The sequence below is a fragment of the Bombus terrestris genome, chromosome 14, assembly GCF_910591885.1.
Source record: "Bombus terrestris chromosome 14, iyBomTerr1.2, whole genome shotgun sequence".
Lineage (NCBI taxonomy): Eukaryota > Metazoa > Arthropoda > Insecta > Hymenoptera > Apidae > Bombus > Bombus terrestris.
This window is the reverse complement of record NC_063282.1, coordinates 6,662,451-6,688,018: the sequence shown is the minus strand read 5'-3', so window position 1 is coordinate 6,688,018 and position 25,568 is coordinate 6,662,451. Positions and strand designations below refer to the sequence as shown.

General features: G+C 37.9%; 1 protein-coding gene across 1 annotated transcript in view; it reads right to left on the bottom strand.

Annotated features, from left to right (window-relative positions):
• Positions 1–25,568, bottom strand: part of LOC100646561 (zinc finger protein 423 homolog) — a 133,272-nt gene that overhangs the window by 89,888 nt on the left and 17,816 nt on the right. Inside the window, exons 2-3 of the mRNA XM_012316315.3 lie at positions 21,532–21,612; positions 21,246–21,308 (exon numbers count right to left, since the gene is read on the bottom strand). Of these exons, the coding sequence (XP_012171705.2) occupies positions 21,246–21,308; positions 21,532–21,612 (144 nt within the window). The remainder of the gene's footprint in view (positions 1–21,245; positions 21,309–21,531; positions 21,613–25,568) is intronic.

The window sequence follows — 25,568 nt, the reverse complement described above, 5'->3', positions numbered from 1 at the left end:
CTTGGGGAAAAGTTTAATTTCTTTCTGAGAAAGATGGCTGTTCCTTGTACTTCGCCACCGCACAAGGATCGCCTGTTTTTCTCGTCTGTGTGCAACCGAACGAGATTGTAGTGGCGTGTCTGTATATCAAGAGGAAGACGCGCGAGTGTATACGTGTGCGAGTGGATACTGTGTGTGTGTGTTACACAGATATAGATACCGGTGGCTTCCGTAGGAATTAATTTGGCCGGATGTCCCTGCTGGGACGTCTTCGTAGACCCGAACCGTTTGCCCACGACGACTTTTCGAAACCAAGCAGCTCTCTCTCTCTCTCTCTCTTTCTCTCTCTTTCTTTTTTACGCGCCAAAAACGAATGATCCCGCGGATCGTTTGGGAGGGAAAAGCGTCGAGTATATTAGGCAGCAGAACGTGGGGTTAAACGGGCGACGGGGCGATACAGGTTTTCGCAGAATTTAACATCACATTCTCCGAATACAATTTTTTAATCAGATAACTGCGTTTGACAAGTATATTCGTCATGCAAAATAAAAAATTACCATTTACATTATGCGTCGTAGACTTTAAGAAACGGACTAGCGTAGTTCCTCATTGCGCGCTAGAAATGAATAAATCGTGGGTCGTTTGAGACGGAAGGGTGTAGTTAAGTGCATCAAGTAAGTTTTTGAAGATCGTTGCGCACTTTTCGAAACGAATGACGTGTCTCTTGATTAATGAATCGTCGCTAGATTCGATCAGGAAGAGTGGCAAGAATGTCAGGTGAGTTTTGGAAGACTGACAGGGGATATTAGATCTTGTGATACGATTTTAACGAGGATAACTAGAGAAAAAATGTGCGACGTTAGAAGAAACAAAATCTACCATTCACCTCCTTGAAATTTCCCAAAATAACCAACGAATGCTCGTTCGTCCGAATATTTCAAAAACATAGCAAGATCGATCCTGGCGAAATTTCTGACGGTCGAATGTATCGCGTGTATCGATCGAGGTCATAGTTCACGAGAAGATACGAACCATAAAGCGGCGTACACACCTGCGTATCGTAAACATAACGTCGCGAGACCGTAAGTTCTCCCTCGATCTGGCCATAGGTTGGCTCGACGTAGCCGATTAGTCGAGGAATTAGCGCGAGATAGCTCTCGAAATTATTACACCGAGCAGTGCCTTCGGACGCGCCGCTCATCCAACGAAAGGGTGCTCCAGAGGGTGCTGCGCGACCCCTCGCCTCTCTCCGTTCTATCTATCGCGGTGTGGGGTGCGCCGTGCGAGGGTGATTTTTCGCGAAATCGAATTGCACCGTCGATTCAATAACGCCACGGCCGTTTCCTGTTTGTTTCGAGCAAACAAAATCGGGCCCTGGTGAAATTTGTGCAATTGACTGAGCGATCATTTGAAAACCAACCTATGTTCGGCCGATGTAGTTGGTTTTTTGGTGCGGATTTTAATTTTTGTTTTAATCTTTGTTTGGCTGTTTCATCGGCTGTGACGTATCGGACGTGAGATTTTTCCTATTAGATCAAGTTCTAATACGATATGCCGTGATACGAAGGTCAGTCAGATATAAACCGGAATTTCTTCGTAACATTATATTTCACTAAAACTCCCGGCTTCTCCATAAACTATGGTCGCAATCTGTCAAAATTTCAAAGACTTTTGTGCCGCCCAGGGTTAAAAACTTAATATAATTACGCGTTATGCAACGAATGACAATACTGCTTTCTCACTCATTGCGCTAGCTGCGGAAGAAATGATAAATAGAACGCCACGTGAACTGTCGTGAAGGGTCTTTAAGACAGGCTTATTTCAACTTTCACACAATCCCGTTTTGACGAGTATACTCGTCACGAAGAAGTGGCGATGTTTCGTGTTACGACGAGCCCTGTCGGTAATAAAATTAAAAAATAAAACGATCCTTTCGTTACTACTTAATTCTATATTATAACAGCTACGCATACTCTGTGTTTGACGAGTATACTCGTCATCGCTTACCTTTTGCTATTACCTTACACATTTTAGCTACACGTTTTTCAAAGCTGTCGCGACAGCTAACCGATTAAAGAAGCCTGACATTGCCATTTAGTGAATAATTGGTAAGTAGAATCGATTACGTTTTGTTATTTGTTTCAACTAACGAGCATATGCTAAGATTATAGAGAAGCCGTTCTTGAAGAAGATTTAAAAAAAGAAAGTAGAAACAGAAAGAATATCTCGTCTAGGAATGCGTGTTACATCTTCGAAAAAAGAAAGTAGCAGACGGAGGAAGAAAATCGTGTAGCAATTTCTCTTTGGTCTTCTTAATTATCACAGCATAAGGAGGATGAAATACGATGGAAAGACACGAAGAGGATCCTACGTAATGTACTACTCGCTTGAAACGCGTAGCAGCCGAAGGAGAGAAAGATTAGCATAAAGTTAGCAAAGCACCTGATACGTATATGTTCACGCGAAAGTTAAGTTGGCTCGTGCTACCGGCCTTCAAGTCCCCAGATACTCCGTTCTAGCTTCGTCACATTTCGATAGCAGCTTAATACCGTATTCCGGAACATCATCGACACCGCCGTACAGTTTCTCGCTCTTCACGAATTTCACGGATATTATTCTAAATTCAGGAGAATTAATCTTTCACGTCTGAAGTTATTTATCCTGAAAGGAGTTCCTTATTTTTATGTCTAAATTTATGAAAATTTCACGGGGATCGTTACATTTAAATTTATGGAAACTACTTCTACAGCGCAGAAGATTAACATCATCCATGCTACATTTTCTTTGTCGTGATACATTTCCGGATTTATCAAATATATCAAATTTCGAATATTATTTAAAATTCGTGAAAATTAATCTTTGACTGGAAAGGTACTCTTGGCGAAGAGTATCTTTGATTTATTCTAAGTTCATGCTGTTCTTTGGAGATTTTTTAATTTTTGAAAATTAGTTCCATAAGCAGAGGGAAATCATCGACGCTGGAATAGATTTTCTTGCGTTGCGCCCTGATATATTTTGCAAATGTTTCTTCGAATTTACTAAAATCAATTTTTAACCTAATAGTTGTCGCAAATAAATTCTTATTCTGTGGAATTTCGTATGAAAATTACTCCTGCAATACGTTTATTTCGAAAAGACCTCCATTTTTTTGAAAAAATCGGGAAAGCGAGAGATTTACATATACTTTAACGTGGAATTTGTATTTGTGAATAATTTAATATCTAAATCGTAAAATACTGGTTTATCGTAATCAATTGAAATTTCGTTGGTAAATGTAATTGCATAATCATCAATTTTGAAAGCGATGTGTACCCATTTCCCGCAATCTGTAACCTGTCCAAACAATCGAAGAGCCAATATAATCAAAAACAAATGATAACGAATATAATCCTAATCTCTGTATCTAACATAATATTGCATGTACCAATGTAAACAAGTTGTTTAAACACAATTCGGTAATGTGCTTGTAAATTATTACTACATTTATTAAATAATCATCACTATTATAATTTAATTAAATCCTTTAAAAATTATTTATCAACTGAATAACGGTATTATAGTTTTATATTATAGTACTATAATATTTATATCGTGCAGAAATGCAAACCTAAGATTAAATGGATAATCTAATTTGATAACGAGACAGGCATGTTCACCGCGGTTTAACATAAAAATATAATTATTTCAATTCATTTAGTTTCATTCGATTTATTTTCAAATATCGTATGGATACCTATAAACAAAAATGGACCAAAACACAAAACGGAGATTTTGAATAATTAAAATTCAACGAACCGTATAACTCAATAATTTTGAAAGTGTAAGTTCATTCGTAGCCCTGAAAAAATAACATTCATCTAATTGATTCTAAAAAAAGAAAACCATTTGTAGAATGAATGTGCATCTACTTGAACACACAGAAACGTGGACAAACTAATTATAGGTCTTATCAGGATTTTCCAATCCTGGAAACGCAAACATTTCGATATTTCAAAAAAATAGCTTACGCTTTGAACACCTACAATATAACACCTACAATAAATTAAAATCAAACCATCAAAAATGTCTTGTTCACCACCCTAAAATAAATTCCTCGATTATTTAAAATTTACAAAAAACCCTCGTTTAGCCCTTGATTATGTTTCATTAGAGAAATGAATTTCTTCCTGATCGATACATTTTACGTTCGTGAAAATTAGTTCCTACAACAGTGCAAATTGATCTTTTGTTAAAAGTGCACGTAAATATAATTTGCCATGCGACGACACGAATGCTGGTATTATTAATTGAAGACTTAGAATTTCGCGTGGGCTTCGATACTCCCACATGTTCGTCCTATCAAATACCCACGCGTCAACCCTCTCGAATGAAGTTTAAATTCGCCGATCAGGGGAGACGCGACGCTTTGAAATCCGATATATAGCGTGCGTGTGTTAATTAGCCTGTGCTACTACAGAATTTCTGAAATTTAATGTACACCATTGCTGATAATTGATACACGAAATTCATCGTAAATTCTATTGTCACTTCGAAATTTCCGATTTTAAATTGAAAAAAAAAAGAAGAAAACCTCCAAATCACTGGAATATCTATACCTCGAAATTTAATACACAACACTGGTAATACGACTTGCCATAGATAAATAACTTCGATAGAATGTACCGTTCCTTTTCTTTTCAATAAAAGATATTTATTTATTTATTTACGAGAAGAAAGTAGCCATTATAAAAGACGTAACAGTAATATCGTTACATTTCCTTGATCCCTTACTTACAAAGTCAATATTAAAAAAGAGAATTTTACCCGCAGGGGTCACTTTTGTCCCGAGGAGCTTAAGCGCGTTGTTGAATCGGGCACCGTAGCTCGGTTAAATCATCAAATTTTAACCTAACTTTCTAACCTAACCTAAATCAAGGGTAAAGAGACAATTTCCATCAAGAAACGGCTGACAAAACTCGCTGACTAGCTGGAAGACGAGATGTTGGAGCAAAAGATGAAACGATGAGATACGAACACGATCTAGAAGGAGGATCGTTAGTATGGCCTCGGGACACTGACTCGTTCTAACCTTTATCTCCTCGAGTTACCAAGTTTTACCGCGGAAACTAAAGCGGCTCGACAACGGGCACCAGTACCTTGAAGTTATTAGCGAGCCTGGGAAACTTCCTCCAGGCTTTCTCATTCGTTTACGCCCGCGAATAACAGGTGGTAGTCCATCTCCCTTCCCTCTGTAACTTTTCACCGAATCGACTGGCTCCTTTCTACTCTTAAACACTGCTTATCTCCTATAATTGGATTTGTCTTCCGTTTGATTTATTTATCTGGATTAGAAGAATTAATCGCGAGTTGGAACATTATTATCGTAACAAAATTCGAGTGCCTCGTTTCTCCTTGAATCTTCTCAAAATTTTCATTCTGGCAATCTCAACTTTTCCGACTCTTGAATCGCTTATCTGCCATAATTGGATCCTTCTTTCATTTTGAAGAAAATTGTGATTTGAATTACGATTTCATATTTGAAATTATGGTTACGATTTTCTTATTCGCATTAGAAGGATTAATTTTGAGCTGAAACATTTTTACCTTAGCAAGCTCGAGTAGCTTGTTACTTGTAACTATAATAGTTTTACGACTGCAAGCGCTTTTCGCGAGGAATACGTACGTGTCAACCCAAATGCGGACTTTCGTGCATCGATGGTAAATTCAAAAGTGCGAAAGTTCGAAATACCTCGTCGGTATCCTCGTATTCACGTTGCCTTTGTCCTTCAACTCGTCAAGCACGGAGTATGTGTGGCTGACGTGATATAGAATTAAATTGCAGCGAAATATCTGTCTTCTGAATTCTCGTCATAACGCGAAATGTTGCCATTTCTTCTCGACGAGTATACTCGTCAAAAACAGCTAACCGGTTAATACTTCTATACTAGCAAACGGCAGGAAAGCCATGAGTAAAACAACCGATTCCTTTAATCAGCACGCATCAATCTGATGGAAACGATACCTTCGGAACCGTCGACGTGCTCCATCGAATTGCAATTGCAATTGCGGCTACCACGAGTTTACCACCGTGAGTACAATCGCATTAGATATGAACAGGGAGCACCGGTGCCGGGAGAGCGAGTTTATAATGATAGAATGGGAAGGTCTGGTCGCTCGAGACCGTATCATACTTTACCACTATAGCGGGCTAGCTGTTTCACACACGGTGTGTCGCGGCACACGCATCGAAACGCAAATGGGAAAAGCGGGGAAGGGGGAAGGAGGAAAGGGTGGCGACGGGGGTGACAAAGTGCATTAGAAATCAGAGATCAAACAGTCAATTTAACTTTGATCGTACCGCTGCCCCACTGAAAATATTCTACTTTTGCGTTTGCTTTTAACGTTTTTTTATTCGCAGATGTTATACTTTAACACGATTCCAGGTGTCAGAGGTCGTGAGAGCGTTTGAACACATATAGAACATTTTTGCGGATATGTGACGCTTAATGAGAAACAACTGCCACGATTATATCGATGACACATAACACATATGGACATTTTCTATGAATACGTGACACATAATGAGAAACGACTCTGTCACGATTATATCGATATAATATGATACTTGAAATTTTTTATGAATAAATTTGAAACGATTGTCACGATTATATCGATAAAATATAATGCTTGTAGAAGCTCTTTACGAATATGTCGTAAAATACGTAATAAGCAGCGACTATCGACGATTATATCGATAAAATTTTTAACGAATCGGAAAATGTATATAGGAATTGCAAGATATTTACTGCAGGAGAATAAAAACATATTCCAACACCTTTTTAATCTGCAATTATCACAGAAAAAGAACTACATCTGACTGAATCACGAAGTTGTGGACCTCGTAACAAAGGTTTTTGTTTAATTTTTTAATAGCAATAGGTCAATGTAAAAATTGTTTTTTATAACGTTGATTCCATTAATTGGTTATAAGCCTAGCTTCGGACTAACTAGAACATATTGGTATCTAAAACATCCACAATTTTGACATAAGAAAAATGAGCCATGTCTTTCATGACTATTTTTTCATTCCATGAACCCCATTTATTGAACTGTTCATTGTATCAATGAATTATTCGTCCTATTAATAAGCTTCATTATCTATAATGAGCTACCTTTTGCACTAACTATATGCTCGAAACTTTACTATGCTGATTACCAATATTTTAACGAATTTGAATGGTTGCAACGAAAAATGTCTTGCAACATTTATATACATTTTCATACTTGTTCAAACTTTATCAATATAACACTAACGACATTTCCAAAAATGTATAAAATATGTAACAGATTTGCAAATATTTTATAGAATAATTATTGGAAAGCTTTCGAGATTCGCTTCACGCGTATATTTCAACAAACTGTTTAACTTTCGTTCGATCCAACATCGACGTAGTCTTCCATCCTCCAAAAACGATATTCGGATAAAACAAAAATAATATTCAGAATGCTATTAAGTTAGAAAATAACAAACGTGCTGAGTAGAAATTGGTTTGAGATGTGAAGGAAGAAGAAAAAATGTTGCAAGTTGAAGAACGTAACGTGACAGGGAACCCGTAAAAAGGGAATATCAACGTTCGTTGCCGCTGGTAAGGGTGTAATTACGAAAGCGAAATACGCGCCTGACGATGAAGAAAATAATTACGCCAGGATGCGGAGATTAAAAAACCATGCAATTTTTGCGCCAGGCATTTTTACACGCTTGCACGCGGAAAGCTGGTCGAATAACGCGAGAGTTGATTTACAACTGGCACCAGAATGTTTCTCGTAGCCGCGTATTTTACGCGGCTGCACTTGTATTTATGCACAGCCGTTCGTTTCGAATTTCGTTTCGTTGCTATCTCTGTTTATCGAGAAACAATTTGATAATGAACAGTTTGATAACGAACGGTTTGACAGTTATCATCGCGAAGTTAAGTGTTATCAATAAAGGACGTTCAAAGAGAGGTAAATTGTGGCGAGAAATGAAAATTATTGGCAAACTATAGATTTGAAGAAAATCAACTTATTCTATAAGAGCGTTAGAAAATTGTTATTTTACTATGGAAGGATTTAATCTTATTATAAAAAGAGAAACTCTTCTTCGTTAACGTACTCGTCACTGCATAACAAACACTGATGCACACAGACGATAAAACTAATTGGAAAGATTTAATTTCTCTGTACGATATTACGTAATATTCTGTATAATAATACAGAAGAAAGAATTTTGTCCAGAAGTATCTCAAGCGAGTAGAAATACCGATTGTTGTTCAGACAACATACTAATTTTACAACCCTACTGATTTTGGGAAATTTCAAACAAAAAGAAACAGATTAAAGGAAAATTTATAAGAGGAAAAATAGCGTAACTTTCCGAAGAATGAATGCTTTTTCGATTAAAAGTATCCAAAGAGAAGGGGGATGCTTTTAACTGGAGAAAAAAAATTATTAGGAATTTGTATATTATAAAGAAATCAATATATAGGCGAAGATTATTAGAAAATTGATTTTACGCTATTTGTAATAAAATCATCTATGACACTAATTAATATCCATGATTTAATAAGAGTTCAAACTAGCACACATATGTGAAACAACGTCACACTCCTATACGTAATATCATTCACCATTGTTGAACAGCTAGGTGTTGCTGCAAGCGAAAATTTATGATCATTATTCCAGCTCTGGACAGATATGATCATGCACGTGCACGAATTTAGGTTTGTATAATGTCCCGCTGTGTAATTTGGAATGTATCATGAGATCACATATACAGTGTCGTGTTTATGTAACGTCACAACTATGATTTCAAGCCTGCGAAATTAATTCACAAAAGCATTCGCCACGTTTCTCTATGTGCTCACTGTGATTCTATTCTTTGCCCGGCCTTTTTACGTATGCGTTTGTACATAGCAGCGCAGGCTGCGATAGAACGAGAAAGTCAAAATTAGGCTCGTAATAGATTCACTATAAAACAATCGACAATAAACAAAATTGTGTAAAATTTGATTTTCTTCCACCCAGCATTTTTAAAATATTGAATACTTAATGCTAGCTAAAGGTAACAATTTTCTTTCTTGAATCCCAACATCTACTGTGGACGACTGCACATTTCTTTTTGCAATGTTCTATCAAATTTATTGGAAATCTTCCCATTCAGGTTCAGATTAAGGAATAATGTCTATCCAATATCGATATCTTACTTTGAAACCAGGGGTCCAATATAACAGTTACCTTTTTTGGAAAAATGTTATTGAGTGAAAATTAATTCTTATTTCAATGCAGGCCAGTTGTCGACAAATTTGAAAGAAATCTAGCAAAAACTGAAATGATTATAAGTTTTTATTCTAATTACGAATAATCATTACGAATGTTCAACATTTTTTTCAGCTACCAGTTACCATTATCGATGACGGAAATTTAATTTTGATTAACAGTAACCGATACAAATGACCGGGGTTGTTCTTGTTCACCAGTAACCATTATCGATGTCCCGAATTTTATTTTGGTTATCGATAATCATTAGAAAATTTTTTCCTCGTTGCATTCGAGTATTGTCGACTGTTATTGATAATTAGTATTAATTTAGGCGACATAGAGAAATTTAATTATAAAACTCATTTATTAAGCTAAAAAAAGATATGAGAATATTTGAAACAAAGAACAGGATGAAACTACATTGTGTTACGATATTTTTATTAATAATTGTATTACTACGATATCTTCTATTCTATTCTTTGTTTTATATATTTTCATACCGATTTTCTTTTTGATTAACAAAATATATAAATTTTATCTCATTAATTTTAATCACATTACCACTGAATATCCGCTAATCATAGATAACGTTAATAACAATTGACAATACCCGGATGTAGCCAGGAAAAATTTTTCACGTCGATAACGGTTATCGGTAAGCAAAATAAAATTCCTGCCATCGATGAAAGTTTACTGATAACTAGAAAAGAAAACATTTCATTGGTCATTTATATCGGTTACTGGTAACCAAAATTAAATTTCCTTCGTCGATAATGGTTGTTCGTAAACAAAATAAAATTCCCGTCACCGACGATGATTATCGGTAATCAAAAAAATCCTAATCATTCAGAATTCGTAATATATAATAATCATTGCTATCCGCAACAAAAATTTTCTCATTAAAGATATCAGCTCCTACACCGTAACTTCTACAATCTACAACATTTACAACGTCTGTTTAGAACGTTAAAGAACTACATTATATCGTTACAAAAATACTCCTCTCGCATAATATAATCATATAGAAATATGTACAATTCGCAACGGAGATTCAAGGAATTCGATTCAAGGTTCAACGTCTTCCGCTTGGACTGCCATCGATAACGTTTAATTTCAGCCAATCTACGTGGTAACTTAAAAAATTCACCGCGCTAGCGAGCGATTGCAAGCGTTTTCAGCCCATCGGCTGGCACAGGTGCATCCGTATCGCGCGTGTAAAACGCGCATGTATCTTCCGGTCTCTTCTCCGCGTGTGCGTCTATCCGTGCATGTTCACCAAGCTGTCCTCTTCTCTCTTACGATGCAAGAGTAAGAAAAGGAGAGTCGGAGAGACGGGGGAGGGGATAAGGAAGAGGAACGATAGGAAGGGAGAGAAAAAGAGAAACCTAGAGTCGGTCCCAAGGGATACGTAGCGCTGTGCCATGGCCCGAGGCAGCTCGTCACCTGGGACAACCTTATATCGGAGAGTACAGTCGCACCGAGAAAGTGCCATTGTACCTAAAGCCGTTTTCCTTGCTCTTGATCAAGAGCCATTCGAGAACAAGCGCGATTCGCGACTCGAAAGGATTCGTGGCTCTTTCTCGTAAACGATCAACGAACTCATAGGCAATTTGCAACTGCCATTAACTAGCATAGTTTGCCTTTCTATCGGTTGACATTTTTCGGGTACCATTTTACGCGTATATTGGGAATTATTGAATGGAATGTTTCAAGAAGTGGAGCGAAGTACGGCTGAATTTTGGAATTATGCAACGAGTTGTTATATAGTTTTACACAAAAGTTGTAACTCGAAATTACCATCGATAACAAATACTGTTTCACGAAAAGGAGCCTGAAACTGATAGATAATTTTTTTTCTAGAAATGAAATATTTCTCTCGTATTGAAAATATATCACAAATGTATACATGGCGGATTATTAAAAGAAGCGTTGAACGAGGTACTGCTGAATTTCCAAGTTACAGAATAAATTACCAAGGTCCCGGTATATCGGATGTATGTATAATACTATTAGCAAAAGTTTCCAAGCGATACGTTACAAATTAACAGCGAAAACACGCGTCCTCCCATCTCCATAAACTAAGCTTCCTAAAGATCTCAAAAATTCACAACGCGACATTGAAAGCTCCTCCAGCGAAACTCCGCGCCCACGTTAACGTTCCACCAAAAACTTCCACCCAAGCTCGCACAAATGGAGTACAAAAGCGAAAAACAAAAACAGGAATGATACAACGAAAAGAAAAGAAGAATACGATATAACGGAACAGAGAAAAAAAGAGAGAGAGAGAGAGAGAGACAGAGGAAAAACGTAAACGAGATGAAGAGGAACGAGGAATAACGTTGAAGTAAAGGTTGAAGAAGGATGAAGCAGCTGGCGAAGGGATGGTCGAAAGGGGGGTGGTGGTAGAAGGGTGGAAAGTGCGAAGAGGCAGCGGGGCCAGATCCCATGGGACTCCGTGCTCTCCTCTGGCGCTGCCAGCACTCCGGGAACGCGAAAGAGTGGCGAAGGGGTGAACGGGAGGGACGTGGAGGGTTGGCGGGAGTGGGTGGCGAATGGAGGGGGAAGAGGGAGAACTAATCAGCTCGACGCATGCGCACTGGGCTGCCCCGTTGGTCTCCAGGGATTCCCCTGGCATTCCCCATAATATACCCTCTCGCCCAACTCCCCTCGCGTGTGCTCTCCCGTCTCTCCACCCACCACCCCTTCCATCCACCTTCTTCCTCATCCCTGAGCGCCCTCTTTACCTTCGTGTCCTGCTCCTCCTGCACCTCTTGGATCTCTCACGTCGTGCGGCTATACCAGCTACAGGACTTTCCAACGTCCCGCGGGAAAACGGGGAACTCTTCTTCTCTCTTCTTCCTTTCTCTTGGTCGTTTACCGTCTCGTTTCGCCAAACTTTCTTCCGTAAGTTTTGCTTTTGTTGCTTTCGGTTTTGAGACTCACCGGTGTATTTGGCTCGATAAATTCGTCTATTTATTTGTTTCTTTTTCTTTTTTTTTTTTCTTTAATTTATTTATCCGGAGCCCCATTCATACCATCGAGGGTTACTCAACGACCACAGTTGTAGGTAGACGAATTTTGTTACACTCGACAAGCAAACTCGTTATAATCCTCTTACTATAATCGTTATATTATATGTATTTCTTATTATATAACTCTCGTTATAATTCCTCTTTTAGAAGAAAGATAGACGCAAGTAATCGAGTGGTTGATTAACAATTAGAATCGCTAGGGACATGGTAGCTACGACCAGTTGCGGCTAGTACGTGATTAACAAGAAGTGACTAAGTACTTAAATAGAATTTAAATACCAAGAATTACTAACTGGTAAAATAAGAATAAAGACAGTGCGACAGGCAAGATCTAAGGCGATATAAGAGGACGTTGGTGTGTTCAAAGTAAGAGAGATGGTTGCAGAAAGAGTTCGGTAGATGTATTGGCGTGTAATATCACACGGTTGAAGCAGCTAAAATAACCATACAATGCACGATGATGTTCTACTCGTGATAGTTCAGCATGATGTTTTTGGATGCAACACTAAGTTTAACTTTCTCTATAAATGTTTTGATTGAAAGAGTCGAAGCTGCAAGCGCGACGTTAGTTCGGCTTCTTTTCGTTGAAATTTGGATTTCTACGAAGATCTCGTTTCACGACGCGGGGCTTTCCAATTTTGTACGACGAAATGAAGAGCTCTCGCTCTATTTGGCTCTCCTTTTTTTCCCGCTTGATCGTTTACCGTCTCATTTTAGCCAGCTTCCTCCTCAAGCTTTTGCTTTCGTTGGTTTCAGTTTTAAGACACGTTATATTTGGATTGGCGAATTTATCTATTTACGCGTTTATCTGTCGATTGCAGAACTCGAAGTCAGAAGCAAGATACTAGTATTGGTTTCTTTCCATTGAAATTTGGATTTTCACGAAGAGATCATTTTACAATGCGGGGCTTTCCAACTTCGTACAACGAAATGAAAAACTTTCTCTCCTTTTGACTCTCCTTTTCTTACCCCGACCGTTTACTGTCTCGATTTAGCAAACTTCCTTTTACAACCGTTGCTTCCGTTGTTTTTGCTTTTCAGACGCGTTGCTGTATCGTATTTGCACTGACAAATTTACTCATTTATATATTTACTTCACAAAGAGTTCAAGCTGCAAGCACGATGTTCTGGTCTGGTTTCCTTTTGTTGAAATTTGGATCTCCGTTTTACCGTATGCGACTTTCCAACTTCCTATGAGGAAACGCAGAACTCTTTTCCCCTTTGGCTCTTCTTTTTTTCTCTCGATCGTTTACCGTCCCTTTTTAGCAAGCTTCCTTTTTTTCGTTTTTGGCTTCGAGACTCGATAGCGTGTTTGAAGTGAATTTAGTTATCGATTAGAAGCGTGGAAGTTACAAGCACTATGTTGGTTTGGCTCCTTTTTGTTGAAATTTGGATTTCCATGAAGAGAGTTTTTTGCGGTATATGACTTCCCAACTTCCCAGGGGAAGATGAAGAACTCCGTTTCTCTATTCTCTCTCGCTCGTTTACCGTCTCGTTCTGGCAAGCTTCCCGTCTTTTAAGTTTTCGTTTTGTTGATTTTCGTCTCGAAGCTTATTGGCGCGTTTAGACGGATAAATTTATTTATCCATCGCTTTGGCTCCTTTTTTTATCCAAACAATTTGCATTCCCATGCGGGGCAAGCTACGTATCGAGGGTACATGTTATTTTCTTCGAATTCTTCGATCACGTTAATTTGTATTATCACGTTGGTGTATTGCAGGCTTTTTGGCGGGTTATCGGAAGATTTGTTGGTTAAAAAATGAAGCAAAGTAGATTGATATGAGATTCAAGAAGATGATTTGATATTAAAAAATTCGATAAAATGAAATTCGAGAAGAATGGGATGCGCGAAGATGTCACAGTTTTAAGAGTTAATAGCGTGAGGTAAGAGTGATCCCTTAAAAATCGTCCAACAAAAACGTCGTCGGGTCGGTGTTCGTGACGAATTGAAATCTCTGACATTAAGAAAATGGGGGATCCCGGTTCTCCCAATGGGAGAGGTTGGCAGGTCCTCCAGCCTGATGGTGGGCGACGAAAAATGAGAGGGCGGTAGGAAGATTATGCGAAAGCTGTTCGGGAAGCCGTGTCTCTCCTGTCTGTTAAATAATACTGATAAATACGGATACATTCGTTCCCTGGATGAAGTCCCAGTTTCTTCAAGAACATCCAGCGAAATGGAAACCGGTATTACGTACATTAATTAAGGAAAATTTTCATCAGGAACGTGCAGAATATTATTAACTGGAATAAATTTTTCGAGCAACGTTTACTCTTCTAGTTTCTCCTTCAAATTTAATAACGTCGACGTATCAATTAATTTATCGCTTATTTACGAACTTGCCCGTACTCCTACAATTTATTATTATATATACGTATTTAATTTAGTTTTAGGAAAAATGCAACGATGCTCTAAAGGAATACAAAAAATAAAGATAAAAATAAGGAATTCCTGAATGAAAAAAAGAAATGAAAATGAAGTTTCAAGCTTCAATATCTACATGCTAATTAATCAGATCCGAGCATATTAAATTTCGTATCATTTAGTTGTATTTCGACACGGCTAGGAAAATTTCATTCCGTGAAAGCGAAATATAGAAGCTCGTTAAAAAGCGCTTTATTGGAAAATGAGTATGTACTTTTTGCAACCACTGCGATCCTTTCGCAATCCTCTTTAAATATGTCTCCATGAGCTTGTTAATATAACGCAATATAACTGATAATCGCATTGATATAATTGATAATTCCACTTCGAACGCAGATTGTTTTATATCCCGAACGAGACAAATAAACAATGAAAAAAGAAATCGCCAGACACGGCGGGTTATATCAACAACGATTAAAGAATCAGTCCAACGACCATAAAATTACCGGACGCCATGCGTTAAAGAGACGTCACTTTTTACATCTACCACCATATAGTGATACCACCATATAGCACTCGCATTCGCGTCAATTTAAGTCAGCACAATACCTGCCTATTCTCATTGTACTATAGATTGCTCATACATAGATCGCATTTAAAAAATCGATAATTCTTTTAATTTAAATACGTCCACAAGTGACCAAGTATGTTCGTCAATAAGTCGAACGAGTAACTTAAGATCGACAGACAGCAGCCCTCCGTTTCCAACGATTCGTGAATCGTTTCCAGGAGCGACGATTCCCTTTCAATAAATCAAATTCTCAAAAAAAAAAAAAAAAAAATCCAACGCCTACGCGACGCGTGTCCCTTTGTTAAGCAATAACGTACGCGCCTGGTTAATTCGTAATTGGCTGCATCTGGCTTGACGGAAAAAGATTCGAAATAAAAGAGGATCGATAAAGGAGGACGGATGTGAACGTGTTGTTCGAATAATCGAGACCCAGCGGGTTTCAGTCGCAACAGAAACCACCCTTCCATGGATAGCAAAAAAAAAAAAAAAGAAAAGAGAAAGGAAGAAAGAAACTAACAGAAACCACCCTCGGAATTCTTTTGCTGGTCGTTGGTGCAAGGCGTTAACCTACCTCACCTCGACTACCAACGATCTTCAGGATGAAATCGAGTCAATATTCCCAGGATAATCGTAATACACGGACGATGCGCATCCCGATGTATCCTACGGAAAGATTCGTCATTTTATCTTTACGCTCTATTGATCATTGGCACAGGAAAAATAAATTTTTGGTCCTGAGAATTCTCTTTGTTTAAACGTTTAATTTTGTGCCTTTGTAATTCTTTGTTAGAATATTTTTAATTCGAACATTAATAGGAATTTGTAATTGATAGTTTAATGACAACGAACAATTTTTCTTGATATCTGTCACTTATCTCGTTTGTATCGTTTCCCTTCGCTTTCAGTTAACAGTTTGTCGTTTTTTATTTATCGTTTAGTACGAGTTCAAGCTTCAGTAGGACCTCCACTGTAAATGACTTTTAGTCGAAATAACAGAATTTTTCTAAATTAGATAAATTCATGGAGACTTCAACATTTTTCTGAATTTTTCACTATAAGACAAATTTAATCCATCACTCGTTACTCTCAAATTCTACTATGAATATAGAATACCTCTCTTACCTTTGATCTTTGAACGAAATAATAAATTTTCTCTAAATTAAACAAACCTATTGGAGAATGACTCGTTCTTTTTCCCTCCAATTTTCCACTAAAGGGCAAGTTTCATTCATTGCTCCTAAGCTCCGCCGATGAGCACGTGATTCTCTCTCTTTTTATCTTTGACTTCCAAACGATACAAATACAAATACAAACAATACAGATTCTTGCAATTTGAATAAACACAAAATATTGCCATTTCTTCGTGACGAGTATACTCGTCAGAAACGTCTAACTGGTTAGTTCCTGAGATCTCGGTAATCGAAGAAGTCCACACTCAATAACGTGCCAGACGTGCGAACTTTATGAAGTGAATTTGAACTTAGTTTCTCAAAATTTCATTCCAAATATTTCCAGAATAATATTTATTTTTATTTTATCTTATTTACTGGAAATGCACGATAATAACCATATCCAAGGAACGGCAATTACAAGTGTCGTAACGTGGCTGCAACATTTCCAGCGCCACTTTCGTGCGCAGTAAAGCTCTATGAAATTTTGTCTCGTGAAGATTTAACTTTGAGCTTGAGTAGAAAGATCGTGGTGATATTCGTGTCATTGAGATTTCATGATTTCACGTTTGACAAGCAAGGGCTGTTCGACTGCAGACCCATATTTCGCATAATCTAAGGCAACTGTGCGATGCTTAGGGTTTGCCCTAAACTTACGAACGTAAGAAGCTCAACGATCAAGAAGAAGATCGTAACGCATATAAAATGAACGTATACACATTTAAGCAAACTGATAAATATCGATTGCGACTGTCACTTTCGAAAATCTAACTTCTATCAAATCTAGCCTCGTTGTCAGCAATCGGCGTAAGCTCCGAAAACAATTTATCCAATGACTTGACCATCGCAAAAGAGTCCGCTCATCATAAGCTTCTTTGTCTTTTCGTATCTCGCAAACTAATTGCCAGCCCAACTTGAAAACTTGCTTCACAATCTTGATTCGTCTTTTGTCTCATCACGAGTCATAGTTCGCTAGCAAATTCGATTTCAAAATCGAAGGTTCAAAAACGAACGGAGGACATGAGGCACATTTCTGCGTCACTCTTTCACCCAGCAAACACGCACGCAACGTATACTAACAATTTAATTTCGTTATACACAGCCCGTTAAACAAGGCCATCGTCCTTCGCGTCTATGCAGGAAGATGAAGGAGCCTCGTATAATCTCGCCTAACGATTCCGCTGACAATCCTCGAGACCCCATAAAATTTCGTTGCCTGTTCTTACGCAAGCCAAACCAAGCCACGCTGGCAATAGTAACAGCAGCAACGGAGAAGCAACAACCGCTCGCAACGAAAGATTCGTTCCTTTTCCGCGTAGCCGAGACAGATCTTGCTCTTCCTCCCCGAGGAGAAGCGAGATCCGACTTTTATCCGTTCCTCCCTGTACCAGCCGATTATTATTTCAGCTTACCTTTCGCCAAGTGTACTTGCGTCCGCTTTATACTCCAAGGTAAAACCGGCTTGGAGGAGCTCGGAACGAGGTTGTATCCCCGAGGAGGCCACCGACTCCCAAGGGAGATGCCTCGGTAGTTCTCTCTCTCTTTCTCTCCCCTTTCCAACTCTTTGCCCCTCTTCCTCTCTGTCTATAGTTTCCCTCTTATTCGCTCTTTCGTTCCTACAGAACGGTATAGCGCGGCTGTCGTTGCTACTCGAGAGTGAAAACATCGAGGCACCTCTGTTTCTTTAATACACGGTTTCTACGTTTCTGTCTCTTTCTCTCTGTCTTTGTCTCTGTCTTTCTATCTAGAAGCCATCGCCGCTCATTACAGAGGAACAAAATGACGCAACGTTAGCGACACGAGTTTTCCAGCTGCTTCTATTAAACTGGTCGTTGCTCGTTGTTGGAAGATAGTAGTGTAACAAGGAATCGGGTGGCTGGAGGATCATGGTTTATTTGGCTTAGCGTTAGCTAATGGAGTATCGATTTCAGGATCTCGGAATTTTTAGGCTACGACCGAGCTTCAGGTTTGCTGCGGTTGCGCTGCAACTTTCGGGCACCGAGCTCTCGCAGTATCAGTCTGCGGATTTTTAGATTATCAATCCCGAAGATCGGAGGATCTTCCAATTCTTAGTTCAGTTTTAAGGGAACTCGCGTTGATTCGTGAGCGTTGCTGGAACTTTACGGTACTCGCTAATTGATGTGGAGAATTTGTTGATTGGAGAATTTCTAACTTAGGTTTCAGACGACCTCGATCAGTTTGTCAAAGTTGCTAAAGTTGTTGGCTACGCAATTTTGAAAATTGCTGAATCTTGGAAATTAGAAGAATCTTGTCCAAAGTTTAAAAAGAAGAAACTGTGCGTTGAAATATCCACAATTGGCACACGTTTACTTGTAATCAAAGGATTTAGGAACTTTTAGCTCAGGTTTGTCAGACTTGAATCAGTTTGCCAAAATTGACTACACAATTTTGAAGATCGGAGGATTTCGGAATTTTTCTTGGAAACTTATCGACTTTGAATCTCGTTACGGGTTTAGGAAAAAAAATTACTGCGCTTTGAAATATCCCAATTTACTGCAGAAAATTCACGCGTTCATTTCGGTGCGGTGCGACTCGATATAATTCGCGTAATCGAAATTTATCGCGTAGCTTCGACGTTTCGGCGTTACAAATGGACAATTTTTCGGTTAATATCCCATTCATTGTCAAGCATAATGGCTTTCGCATAGCTTTTTTTTCAGTGCTTACGGTAGCAATACAGTGTTACTAACTGTGTAGTAAAAAGAAAAAGACAGAATGACGTATCGAAAAAACAATCCAGGTCTATATCGCTTAAGATACTATTGTTTCCTAGCTATACCGTGGAGAGGACATATCGACATAATAAGCACGGCAGGATCACTTTCGCCACCTGAGCCCCTATTACAATTCTAAAAGGAATTGCCCTAGCTAACACTTCTTCTACACCCCATATGCTATATACCATATGCGTGAAGTAAATAGAAACGCCCCTTGTGGGATCACTTAATGATTTTAATGACATTACTGTGTATAATGTAATTTCGATTATTTCTATAATTATGATCATATTAATTATTCTCGCTGTAATTGTCTATATTAATTTCTAAATATAATGAATAGATTGTTCGTTACTAGATTGCGGATTTTTATGTATTTTTACACAGCTAAAGAAATATAGAATCTGAGTAGAAAAATTTGTTTCGTTGTAATAAATAGCCTATCTTAAGTATTTTGTATATTTTTACATTTTATATGCGCTATGTACATTTCCGCACCACCAAATTTCGAACATTCTAAATGCGTAAAGATTCGCAATTTAATTATAATATAATATACTCAAATGTTGTTACATATTGTAGTATTATGCAATATATACAAATTACTTTATTTAGGAAATTTAAACAAACAAACTTAAGAAATTTAATAATAAAAAGACACGACCGAGCCTAGAACGATTCAACGAATGTAACAGGGTTAAACAATCCCCTTGGTCAAATTTTTCGGACCATTTTTCAACGCGATATTTTGTAATGAGCCTGCGGCTGTTTATACATTTGTGGGAAATTTAAAAATGTATAAATACGCTAGCTGGAACAGATCTGTACGCTCAATTTTTCTTCTTGCGATCATAAAAATATAAGTGGAAATAAACATAAATAAATGAAGATTCTATTAACCAGTTACCTGTTGCGACCTCTTTCAAAATTTGGAGAAGTGCGTACCTAAAGTATGTAGCAAAATGTAAGCGATGACGAGTATACTCGTCAAGCACCGAGTATACGTGGCTGTTATAACATAGAATTAACTCGTAAAGAAATGACTGTTTTACATCGCAATTTTCTGCAATTACTAAATTCCAATTTAAACAGCAAATTGTAGCTACCTTTTCCACAACACAAAATATCGCCGTTTCTTCGCGACGACGAGTATACTCGTCAAAAACAGGTAACCGGTTAAAACGATCCAATTTCGCCGCTCTCTCGCCATTTATCCTCCTTTTGTTACGCGTACATCGCGGATAAATTTCGAACGATCGAGATGAAAACGAGCGAATGAAACGATCTGGTTGGGAAAGGAAAAAGGCGTGCGTCGACGAGGCACACGCGACACGCGAAAGGATCCAGAGGGGACAAAGGAATCCCATATTCATAGGGTCTAAGGTGGGTGGTACGTTTCTTGAACGGCGACTACGAACAATGACGACGTGTCTGAACGCATTGTTGCGTCGCGAGGCAATGTCCCGCGAGGACTGATAAAAGTAATGCACCAGAATGCGGCAGAATGCACCGACCGCGCCTCCCTCAATTCCTGGCCCATTGTTACATCTGCATAACGATAGTCGTCTGCCGGCAGTGCTTCATTGTACCGAGTATATTCGATGCTCCAGAGAAGAAGATGCTCGCGGAAACCGATTCTTCCTTCTCACTGGGTTAACGCGTCGCTCTATACCCAAAATTAAAGCTAATCCGCCACAGAACGATACTAAAATTATGAATTTCTTGAGTTTTCTGGCTTTGCAGAATAATACATCTTTTGGTCTAGTCTTGTATAAGTTCTTCTTGTTTTGGCTTCTTCGTCTAATTTGTTGGTAAAATATAGGGCTTTACGCCCTGATTTGATCATTGAGCGGAGATCAAGCAATTATCAAAAATCTAACGAATAGCAAAGAAAATTTGAAATCTATAGGAAAATGGATCTATAGGAAATCTATAGGAATTCTGTCTAATCTTTTTGAAACGTGTATGATGTATACCGTGGTTTATCGTCGAGTGGCCATTTAAGTAATTGGCCAAAAATCGAACAAACGGCGAACAAAATCTGAGATCTATAGAAAAGTGCGAGCAATGGAAAAATGAAAAATCTACAGAATCTATTGATATAAGTTCTCGACTCACCCTCCGAATGTTGACTGAACGCTCTCTGCAGCTCCTCTTCTTCCTCTTCCTCCTCGTCATCCTCTGTAAAAAAAAAATTGCCTAATCATAAGCGATATAATAATAATAATTTATAATTAATAGTAATCATATATATAGTAATCATATATAATTAATAAATAATCCACGAGTATTTCTACTTAAAAAAGAGTTACAAACAAAAGTGGGATATAACGAAAATCCAGTTAACTGTCTAGATTTAACGTAAACGTTGGCTAACGACGAGAAAGTATTTAGTAACACTCACGTTTAATTCCCGTTGTCTCATTATCCTGCTCGGTTACCTCCAGGACATTTTGCTCGTTCCCGTCGTCCCACTCTTCGTCTCCTGCGGAGAGACAAGCAACCATTAATTCCGTTTCATTTGCATATCAGCCACGAAGAATAAAATCTGTATTTGCGAAGGAAAAAAGGAAAGGGGTAAAAAAAAGAAAAGAAAAAGAAGATGAGGGGAAGAAAAGAGCAGCAACGAGCTACGAAATTGTAATTCTTCTCCCTTTCGAGCATGTGAACATTGCATACCATAAGATACATATACAGGGTGCCTCAAGCAACTTGGCGCTAAAATAAAGATAGCGAAAGTTGATATTACGTGAGTTTAGGATTTTTTTATTTGATGGTGTTTAACAATGAAAATCGATTTATTTATTTGATTTATTAACGGTAATTGGCTTATTTATCGGTGAGTTTACCCATGTAATTGAATTGGTTTATTATTATATATTTGCCTATTTATTGGTTTATTTATTGAAATATTTATTTGTTAATCGCAGCAACTGATGCGTTTTATTGAATTATTCAATGGTGATAATTGGTTCAGTTAGACCTATTTTTAGATTAAAGTAAGTTGATAAGTCCACGCTTCGTAATTGTAAATAAGTCGCCAATGTTTATGCATTTATGAAGCATGTAAATAATGTAGAAATGCCTAGAATGCAAAACACGTGGCATGCAAAGATATATATCAAATATTCAAGGCAAAGCACTCGTCATAATATTCAAAGGATGGAACAAATTTCTAATCAACGTCCAGTTCGTTAATTGTTTAATTATATTCTACAATTTATATCTAATATCTATTGTATAATTTGTATTTATTGTATAATTTATTCCTTCTATTATTCTACAATCTATATTCCTTGAATCGTAAAAATAGAACACAAGAATTCCATTTATAGCTCAAAGTAAAACTTAATTTTTTTACAAAATTAGGTTATACTGCAATTTTATAAGAAATATCCTGACTAAGCGACTACAACCAAAGTTCGCAAATTAACTCTAATCATCTGAATTATAACGGTACTTTTAAAACGATTCTACGTACGAATATAAAAATATCTTGTAAGGCAAAACTGCATCCAATACCTCTGTACATCCACTAAACAATGCTTCCCATCATTTTTTTTCACAGAAAAATATACAAACGTATTTGCGTTTTAAATCATTATACTTCTAGTATAAATAATTATAATTCTAGTTCTAGCGGGACACCCTGTACATATATATGTGTTGTGTGTATGAATATGAATTCCAAGTAACACGGCGAGAAACGATTAATAATACGCTTTTTGCAAACCGTCCAGCGGCGGATGAACAAGATTTGTGCGCCGAATGTAACGACGCGAATAAGTTTAACTTTAACGAACTACGTTTCATCGTGAAATACCGGGTGAATTTGCGAGGTGCGAGTAAAATGTTTGATAACAAATTCGTCACATAGAACTGATTAAAATGGATTATCATTTTAATCAAAATTATTCGCAACGGTATTAAATTAATATAACAATGAACTTTCCTTATTCGCGAACGAACAATTGTAGTTTCTTCTCTCGTAAAACAGCGAACGAAATTCTACTGATAGACAGCGAAATTAATTCATGATGTTCTTCGTCTTCTTAAAAATATGTCTTCAAGACTATTAACCAGTTACCTGTTCGAAAACCGTGTTCCTAAATTGTGTCGCGTAAGGTAAGCGACGACGAGTATACTCGTCAAGCACAGAGTATGTGTGGCTGTTATAACATAGAATCAATCATAGTTGTAATGAAACGACTGTTTTATTTTGTAATCTTATTACTGCAATTTGTAGCAGCAAGTTGTAGCTATTTTTTACACGTGACGAGTATACTCGTCGTAACACAAAATATTGTCATTGCTTCGTGACGAGTATACTCGTCGTAACACAAAATATTATCATTGCTTCGTGACGAGTATACTCGTCGTAACACAAAATATTGTCATTGCTTCGTGACGAGTATACTCGTCGTAACACAAAATATTGCCATTGCTTCGTGACGAGTATACTCGTCGTAACACAAAATATTGCCATTGCTTCGTGACGAGTATACTCGTCGTAACACAAAATATTGTCATTGCTTCGTGACGAGTATACTCGTCGTAACACAAAATATTGCCATTGCTTCGTGACAAGTATACTCGTCGTAACACAAAATATTGCCATTGCTTCGTGACGAGTATATTCGTGGAAAACAGCTAACCGATTAATCAGAAAATAAATCCGGCTCTTCTCAATACATTACGAATTCGTTTACACTAACGAGAATAATCCATAATGTATTTTCGAAAATAATGCTGAAAATATCATCTAATTCCTAGTTCATACAATTAATCAGCACGTCGACCATGATTTGCAAACAATCACAACCACGAATACTCGCGTGCATACACGCACAGCATTGCATTTTCAACTTCTAATTTATGTTTAGAACTGACTAATAATTCTCAACAGGTTCGATTTTCAAACAAACAAAATTGCTCAAACAGCAATTCAATTTTCTCGCGTGGTATCGTTTAATCTTTTCGAATCTGTAAACGATGATCGCAATCCCAAATACCCAAATGCAAACGCATTGATCGACGCACTGGTTGTAACGAGAACGTTCTCGTTAAACGCTGAAATCAGTCTACTTTTTCCGCTCGAACATACAAAAAAAAAAGAAAGAAAAATAAGCAAAAAGAGAGGAAAAATAGAAAAGCGAGAATAAAACAAATCCGCATTCGACACCTTGGAAAACAGTGGCAATCGGTCGGAGTGGCAAGTTTATCCTGTGAAAAGCTGGTTTGGGGGCGCGGAGAGAGAGTTTGAATGAGACCAATGTGAAAGAGGTAGAGGGCGGATGCAAAATAACAAACGACCTGTTGGCCACGTGGACAGGGGTGTAATTTTTTAAGTTTAATTTTGTGGTCCCACGTGACAAACGGATGGCTCTACTATACGGCAGCCCACGTCAGTACGGTGCGTGGGTATATTTCATGTTGAAAACACGGCTCGTCGTTTCGTGTTTGATGATATACAGGCAACGAGCCGTTGCGAGCCAACTTGCTCATCTACCCTATTACGCAACGTTGAAATTCGACGACGATCCTTTAGCCTGGCCTCCTCCGCGTTACTGAATGAACGATGGTGATTCTATGTTGCGTCTTAAAATACATTGTGCACCTGAATTCGCGGCACGAGCGACGTCAGGAAGAACAAGACGAAATTCAGAAATAACGAAATTACGTTGACGGTTTCTTTCTCGAGAAAATCGAAATAAGCGTATTTGATTAATTCTCAGATTATTTTATGCACGGAAATAAGTCGAAAATGAAGAGTACGACTTTCTCGTTTGAAATCTCGTTCTCAAGAAGATCGAGTGCACGCTCTGTGATGATAATTCTCCATTAGCTTAGACAAAGATTAAACCAATGGAAAACCAAAGTAAACGCGGATAAAGGCAAACACATTACATCCACTCTAAGGAGTGGTGTTGTAGGCTACGATAACTCTCAATAATACTACAAATATCTCAAACAACAACAGTTACCTACTTAGAAATGCACTTAGACTCTCGACTAACGTGGAAACAACACGTACGAGGCAAGATTGACCAGATTAGACATCGGAAGGAAGAATATGTATTGGCTTATCAGCGCAAACGTGGAAAATTAAGTACAGATAACCAACTTCTCGTCTACGGAACAATCGTCAAACTCATTTAGACGTACGATATCGATCTGTGGAACACGACTGCTGAGAGCCACATCGCTAAATTAGGAGCTTTACGATCTATCATGTCCAGGACCATGGTAAATGCAACGCGGAATGTGTGACATGACGAACCCAGTAAAGATCTGAAGATCAGTTCAGTGGCTGAGGAAATTATACGCTTGTGTGGCAAATACAAAATCAGATTAGTCTATAGCGTTGAACTATTTACCATCAGAAGGTAATACTACATATGAAAGTGTGAATCAAAAAACTAATGGCACCCTCGGTCAATT